This window comes from Podarcis tiliguerta (assembly GCF_965153285.1).
Source record: "Podarcis tiliguerta genome assembly, chromosome: 7".
NCBI lineage: Eukaryota > Metazoa > Chordata > Lepidosauria > Squamata > Lacertidae > Podarcis > Podarcis tiliguerta.
Genome location: NC_139540.1, coordinates 48,784,713 through 48,792,914, shown reverse-complemented (window position 1 = coordinate 48,792,914; position 8,202 = coordinate 48,784,713). Strand labels below are relative to the sequence as shown.

General features: G+C 42.9%; 1 protein-coding gene across 6 annotated transcripts in view; it reads left to right on the top strand.

Moving 5' to 3' along the window:
- Positions 1 to 1,015: 1,015 nt before the first annotated feature.
- SPIRE1 (spire type actin nucleation factor 1) overlaps positions 1,016 to 8,202 on the top strand; it is an 80,288-nt gene continuing 73,101 nt past the window's right edge. For 3 of the 6 annotated variants that reach the window (XM_083450133.1, XM_083450131.1, XM_083450129.1), the window contains exon 1: positions 1,016 to 1,731. In XM_083450133.1, the coding sequence (XP_083306259.1) occupies positions 1,404 to 1,731 (328 nt within the window). In that variant the 5' untranslated portion in view covers positions 1,016 to 1,403. The remainder of the gene's footprint in view (positions 1,732 to 8,202) is intronic. The other 3 variants (XM_083450132.1, XM_083450130.1, XM_083450128.1) reach the window with 1 other exon arrangement.

The following is an 8,202-nucleotide window of genomic DNA, read 5'->3' as shown; positions in this document are numbered from 1 at the left end:
ATAACATAACGGAAAAAAGAGAATGTTGATTGTGTGTGTGTGTGTGTGATCATAATCTAAGGAAGTGTCACTAAGGGAGGAATCCTGTGCACAAGAAGTTGGCATAAAGCAAGAAGTTGTCAAGTTATACAAGATCTAAACCCAATTCAGCAGTAGGGCTGCTTCTGTACCTAAGCCTGGCAGAGGGAAAACAAGCCTTTAAAATAGTGTTGTATGCTGGGCTGGCATGTGACCACACAGGCTTAGGATCCAGTCTAAGTCTCCCCTCTCTGGACCCATCCCTAGAACAGAAGGAATGGTAAAGGCCATGCTTTGAGCCAATGTGGATCCATCTGTCCTGCTTGGGTCTTTGTCACAAGCCAGAAGAAGAAGAAGAAGAAGAAGAAGAAGAAGAAGAAGAAGAAGAAGAAGAAGGAGAAGAAGAGTTTGGATTTGATATCCCGTCTTTCACTCCCCTTCAGGAGTCTCAAAGCTGCTAACATTCTCCTTTCCCTTCCTCCCCCACAACAAACACTCTGTGAGGTGAGTAGGGCTGAGAGACTTCAGAGAAGTGTGACTGGCCCAAGGTCACCCAGCAGCTGCATGTGGAAGAGCGGAAACGCGAACCTGATTCACCAGATTAGGAGTCTACAGCTCCTAACCACTACACACAGGTGACCACCTTGCATACAAAACTTGTCCTGCACCCCTGAGGAAAAGGTCCGTTTCTCCCAAATTAATTCTGAAATACCACTCCGGAATTCACAGGTTTAGCTGGGGGGAGGAATGGCAGGCTCCTTATTCATTTAGTACTGAAGCACTGCGGCCAAGTTAGTCATATCCTGACGCTTGGCAAATCCCCATGCGGAAGGCTTTGGCGCCTAATTAATTTTCTTCCCTGGGGGAGGCCGGGCCCTCGTGGCTGGCTCTATTCCTCCCAACCCGGACACATGATATACCGGTATGTACACTTCTCCCCCTGGTCCATTCCCCGCGCTTCTTGCTGTCCTTGTTTCCCGCAGGCAGGCGGCAGTGTAACCCAGCAGAGCCCGAGGCGAGGAGGAGGAGGAGGGACGCCATTGCGTTGCTATGAGGTGACTCCCGCCCTCCATACTCTCCTCCCCCTCCAGCCACGGACTGACTCGCTGTGTGGTGGCGGTGGCGGCGCTGCTGCTGCCTGCCTGCCTTCCTCGCCGGTGACTGGGGCGGCTCACGCGCTTTCTTATTTATTGAGGGAAGCGGGGGAGGGGTGCGGGGAGAAGAACATGAAGGCGGCGGGCAACGGGCAGCCGCGGCGGCAGCAGCAGCAGCTGAGGTGAAGCGAAGCGAGGCGGCGAAGGCAGAGGGCGAAGAGGGCAGCGAGCGCGGCCGGTCATCTCCTCCTTCTCGTTATTATTATTGCCATTCGGCTCCCCGCAGAGGGAATGGCTCACGGCGGGGCCGCGGGAAGCGACGAGCCCTTGCCGGGCACCTCTGGCCGCAGAGACGGCGGCGACGACGAAGGCCGGTCTCTGGCGGCGGCGCTGGCGATGCGGGACGCGCTGTCTCTGGAGGAGATCCTGCGGCTCTACAACCAGCCCATCAACGAGGAGCAGGCGTGGGCCGTCTGCTACCAGTGCTGCGGTTCCCTCCGCTCCCGAGGCCGCCGCGGGGAGTCTCCCAGCCGCAGGGTGGAGAGCCCCGCCGACATCCGCATCTGGAAGGACGGAGCCGTCACGCTGGGCAGCGGCGCTCGGAGCCCGCCGGCAGCAGGTAAAGCTCCGGGGCGAGGGCCGCCGCTGAGCCCCGCCGTCTCCGTGCTCTTGAGGCTCCGCTTGGGCCCCAGAAGGGTACTGGGGGTGCCCTTCGCGCGCTGTTTTCCGCCTTGTTTTCTTTCTTTTCCCCTAGCAACGCCTTTCCCCCCTTCCGTCGTCTCCCGCTCCCGGGAGGCTGCATACATCCCCCAGTAATGCAATTGCACGGCGAGGATTTCCTCCACCATTTCTCCATCACTTAGCACTGCTTCTTCCCCATGGATTTCAGGGCTGCCTCCTCCTCCTCTTCTTAGCTGCCTCAGGTCGGCGACATTCTCGCGCGCGCTCCTCCCGCACCCACAGCAACAAAAACGCCTCTGTTTCGTCTTGTTTATACAACTGCCCCATCTTCCCCAGAAACGACGGCGTTTGTATGAAGAGCTTGCTAGTTACCATTTTCTGATAATCCCTCCCCCCCCCCGCCGCCCCTCCCGCTTCGCTGCGAATGTTTTTCTTCTCTCTGTTGGGCTGAAATATAGAGTTCCTTATATGATCAGTAATATTTTCTGTCTTTTAAATGCTGCATTATGGCTGGTGAATAGGCAAGCAGTTGGGAGACTGCAGGGTAGCTTAATTGTACCTGAAAGGATGCCTTGGTTTGGGCATGAGACGTTTCGTTTTTGGATAGAGCACCTAACAAAAACATCCTTCCTGTTCCATTGCCCTTGTTGGGCACTGCAGCATGGGTGACTATATTAAATACTGATACACGGTTTCTGAAATACCGAGGCTGTGTGCCTGTTTATTTACCAGAGCTGCTCCAACACCGTTTTTCCTTTGCTCCTGCTTGGAGAAAGCCTGTGGAAAATAAAATGATGCAAAGCTACTCATGTAGGTCAGCATGAGGGATTGGGGGAGGGCACTGCAAAGCAAAACAAAGAAAGCAGCTGTCAGAACCTAGGCATGTTGCTACCAGGAGGTTTAATGTCTGTTGGCTTTGTGCCTTTGTTTTGTGTTCCTTTTTAATTCCAAAACAAGGCTGCAATCTTATGCTAACTTATTTGGGAGTAAATTCCAGTGATATCAGTGTGTTCTATACACATCCACGTGAAAAATGTATAGGAAACAAGCAAGTGGAAATACTTTTTATAACATTGGTTTGATATTCCCGTTTACTGAAGACTGCAACTAATCAATCATATGATTAACACAGGAAATAAAATGTGACGTTATGAATTCCTCTTATGTACTTAGGAAAAATATGTTAAACAGATTAAGCAGTTATATATAATACACACTTTATGTCCATGACTAATGAAACACCATATTATCTTTGCCTTACATGTCTTAGCACGTGCCTTCAAAATCTCTGATTATACTTGTTACCTCAAGCATACTTTAAAAAAAACCAAATTAACACAGTAAACCACTTTTCAAAGTCAGCTTCATAAACTCATTCTAGCAGCAAACAGATTGTACCTGTCATTTGACTGTGCAGTCAAAGAAACAATACATATGAAAAGTGACACATAGCATGCATTGTAAAGATCCTGCATTTGCTGTGTATTGTTTAGTGAACATAATAAAACAAGAGTTAAAGTAATAAGACTTCAAATGGTGATAATTTGATTTTAAAAATAGGACATCATATGAAATTTGTTTATTTCGTTGTTGTAAGAAGAACAATAGGATAACCTATTGTAGAGTTTAATGTTGGCATGACGCCCATTGTTGAGTACTCCATAATCTCCTTCAGAACACAGTAATGAATTCTTGAATTCTACAGCAAATACTAGACAGACTTTTTATACTGGCTGGGAAATAGGAAAACTTTATGTGCAGAATTATTTTATGTCACTGTCGAAGGATATTTTGTACTCCCACATGCCAGGACACAGAGTTAGTTCCATGTCAGAATACAGTTCCTAGACAGGTTTTAACCTCAACATAACAAACAACAAGCATGAGTGGTATTTTGCAAAATGGTTTTTTGTTTGTTTGCCTGCAGACAGAAACATTCTGCATTTGAACACTCTTAATACTGGCTATGATTTGTGAAATAAAGATAATGGATGAAATCCAATGCTAGTAATACTCAGAGTAAACTCATTTAAACTAATGGATGAGTAAAATTTCAGTGGGTTTACTCTTGAGTATTATTATGTAGGAAAAAGGTTCTCGTCATTATTATTACTATTATTATATTTATTTTCATCCTGCCTTTTTCCCTGACAGAGACTCAAGGCAGCTTACAGCTAAAACAGAAACAGCTAAAAATGGGGGAAAGCAATAATTAAAAAACATTTAAATATTAATATATTTATCTATATATGAGCTATTAAAGATACAGATCATAATGAAAACACCACAATACCAACTCTTCCCCTGAAAGGAGTCAGTTCCCAAATACTATTGGAACAAGAAAGTCTTCACCTGGCTGCAATAAGAAGGGAGTTCCAAAGTCTGGGAGCAACCACTGAGAAGGCCCTTGACTATGACTTCGTTAGATATCACTCAATGTCTTTTACCTCTTTATCCCTTTATCTTATATTATTTTAACACTTCTTATTCCCCAAATGAGGGCAAGGGCACAGCATATGACATACTCTCAGCTGAATATTAGGTTTCGTACTTGCAAATAGCATAGCTTTTTCACACTGCTGTAGGGAGGAAGGGTTTATAATAACAGAGATGTGGTATGTTTAGGTTTTCAGCTGAGACCGTCAGAGCAGCCACCTGCTCTGAGTCCACACACATGAGTCCATGACTCATCTGTCATGGCATTGTTAAGTTGACTTTTACTGTTTATTGTAGCATTTCCTACTTGTGGGTTCCTAAGACGGTGGTGAGAAGGGTTCCAAAGGAGGTGACAAGAAGCATATAGAAGTGAGGAGTGCAGAACCTTCCCCTGCCAGCTGTCTATCTTCAAGAAAACATAGACTACTTTCTGGAACAGCATAAGGGGTCTTAGTGCCATACTTTGTTGTCAGCCCTCATCACATACTGTGTCTGCCCAATGGTGTAGCGTGTACAGAGCTGCTGCCACCATGAAGTGGCTTGGGCTAATTATCTGGATAATAACCTCTCAGTTGATGTGGGGCGAAACAATAGCCATGTTTGCAACTACAGAGCATGTTGGCTGTCATAATTTATCTCTTGGAAACATTCCAGTGTTGCTGAGAGGGAAAAACCTCTCTGATGGTTTCCTTTGATCTGTTAATCCCACATATTTTAGACTATGACAGATTATTTTTAAGTGCATGAGTAAGGGTTGACACTGACAGGTAGATAATTTAAAATTGTGCCATTAGAATAAACATTTCCAAGGTCCATATTTCAGTGCATATGTTTTCATTTGTTAAACTAACATTAGAAATGTATCATGATCGAGTAAAGGAGATCTATGTGCAGAAGCAAGTGCGTATCCATACTGTGCTGATTATCTGTGCCCCATCAAGCTGCACCTTGTTTTTCTCCACTGGAGATGTACAAGCCTGTCAAGGGACAGTAGTTGCCTGTAACTGCAACTTGATCATGGCCTTTGTTAACAAGAAAGGAAGCAGACACAAACTCTTGATTATTAACTCTTTTATGAGAATTTGACAACTTTTGGTAGGGAAAGTTCAAGTTTTGTTTAAGACTGTGAAAGAGGATACAATCTGCCATAATGTCATCTAAACTAAGGAAACAGCAAATGCAATAGACTTTGATTTAGGTTGCATTCCTATGCTCACATTCCTGTATAAATAAGCTCAACTTATTGAGTTTATTTACTTTTGAGTAAGCATATGTAAGACAGCTCTTATATTGATGTCTAACTGCCATGACTGGGCTCATTTGGTAGAGTATGTGACCCTTAATCTCAGGTTTGTGAGTTTGAGCCCTATGTTGGGCAAAAGATACCTGCAATGCAGAGGGTTGGACTAGATGACCCTTGTGGTCCCTTCCAACTCTACAATTCTATGGTTTTGTTTAACCTGATGAAAAAGTGGAGCATGTTATTACTGGAAGGAATTTGAAGATCAGATAGATTTAATCTTCTTTAGTGAATGGCTATCAGTTGGGTCAAAACATTCCGCAAACAAAGTGGGTGGATGAAGGCAAACGCTATTAAGTAAATAAATGCAGCTAATTAATACAAGCAAGCTATGCTATAATGCAAACTGCAAGATAATGTAATAAAACTCAGAATTATTAGAAACTGTGATCTGGAATAACATTTCCCTTCAACATGGTAAAGAAATTGAACCCAATTTACTTCTCTTTCTCATGTTTACTTGTCTTTATCATGCCCACCCTGCTTAAAAGCTTATATCCAGTTCCAACTATCTTTGAACCTCCAAGGGAAGGAATTTCTCCATCTCATCTTTCAAACCTATGTATTCAAGTGTATATAAAATTCATTACTCTAGTAAACTACCAATGAGGTTCAAATCAAAATGTGCTACATTAAATTATGCTAAAATACAAATCAGTTAACTAATAATAAAGTGCAAACCTCAGTCTTCTTCACTGCCTCTAACAGAAATTGAACAGAAAGCGCTGACAGGCTTGGAACCATTGAAAAAGAGATGAAACATACCTGGAGGAACCCTGAGGTTTGCAGAAGAAAAATACTGAAGGGGGCAACCCTCCAAAGTAGACCAATGAGGACTGAGCATTCTCAGTAGCTGCAGGACATTGAGTGTCAGTTAGAAAAGAAAAATGAGAAACTGGGGGTGGAATGTAATGCGCTGCAAGCCCCCTGTTAGCAGCTTCTTGGAGGTTAGGGCATGATTGGTTGGAAGGACTCTTTAATAAGAACACTTTTGATAGGAAAGGGTGGGCTAGATACATTCTCCAGGCTGAGGGCCACGTTGCTTCTTGGGCAGCTTGCCAGAGGCCACATGGCTGTGATCGACCAGAGTTACAAAGTGGGTAGGGAATTGGATGTGCTACTTACTTTCATATAGTAAGCTACACTCTAGAAATGCAAAGTCAGAAGTTCCTAGACATACCCTTCTCTATCCATGCAAGCAAGAGTCACTAGCACAATTTAAAAACTCATTCAAGACAGACAATAGCAGTTGAAGAGGGTGTAGAGCCTTGACAAATGTGGCTGGGGAAAATCCTAGAAGGCCTTATTTAGTTCTCCTTGTTGTGCAGCTCTGTACCTTGTGTGAGGGAGTCTACCCGTTCCCCACAACAGGGAATTCAGGTGGTGACTGCTGATAGGACTGGTGCCAAAAAGGGATACTGAGAAATGAGGGTGTTCTCAGCATGCTCCAAGAAACAATGGGTATGCAGAAGTACAGAAAGATTAAAATGTTCAGGTACACATTGTTTGGTAATCTCCAGGAGAAAAGAAAAATGGAAAATCAGGTCGAGTGAATTGGCCTACTTGAATGCTTTAGTACGGAAGATAATATGCCTGGGTGACACTCCTGTTAGGAGCTTCAGATACATTGAAAATATTTGTTTAAAGTTGTTTGTGTTCATAGAATAAAAGAATTTAAACTTCCCAAGGTAACATTAATGACATTCCCCTGCCCTATATATGGGGAAACCCAGACAGATGGGTGAGGTATAAATAATAAAATTATTATTATTAATCATATCAATATACCTGAAGAGCAGAATTGTTCCAGTGACTTGAGTTAGAGTGTTAGTCCAGTTGTAAATAATGACCTTGCATTAAATACTAAAGTCTAAAAATAATGTGGATAAAACTGCAGTGTCTCAAGATGAAGAATGGACCTATTGTTTGCTTTAAAGTAATTATACAGCAAAACAAACTAGCATTTTAAAGACTGTTTGACATGCTAGTTTTTCTGTAAATATTATTAAACATTTGATACCTTAATACATTTTTTTAAAAAAATCTACAACTCATAACAATTATGTGGATGAAATTACAACTTGATAGTTCTTACAGTTTGTTTAGGAGCGATTATCATTTAGTAAATGAAGGCTTTTTATAGAGCAATCATATTTGTTTATTCACCAGTAAGCTCAATATAGATTTCAGTGAGACTTACTTCTGATGTGTAAGGGATTGCAGCTTTAATTGAGTGGTACTTCTCTAAGTCACTAGATTTGTTTTAAGGAGGCATGGGCTTCTCAGTGACATTTATTGGCTCAGTTTCTATCTTGATTGGCACAGAATCGGAATACTGATTCAATATAGTGTATATGGTTAAGTGACTATGTGCTTCTATTTTGCTGCTGGATAGTGCTTTTTTCTGGAGAAACCTCAAGCGTGTCATGAGGCATGTATGTGTAGTCTTTCCATTTTTATTGAATCTACTTATGTCTGTTATTGGTTTAAGAGTGAGGTACAAAGTCTTCTAGACTAGTTGGCTGAATGAAGCAGAATGTGCTATGTAACCTACTAGGCTTAAGATGAAGTTCAAGAACTCTTGCTCTAAACTTAATAACAATTAAAATCACAGTGGAACAAATACCCGTCAAAACTTTTCCTTTCACTTACTTCTATGAAGGCTGATCTTAT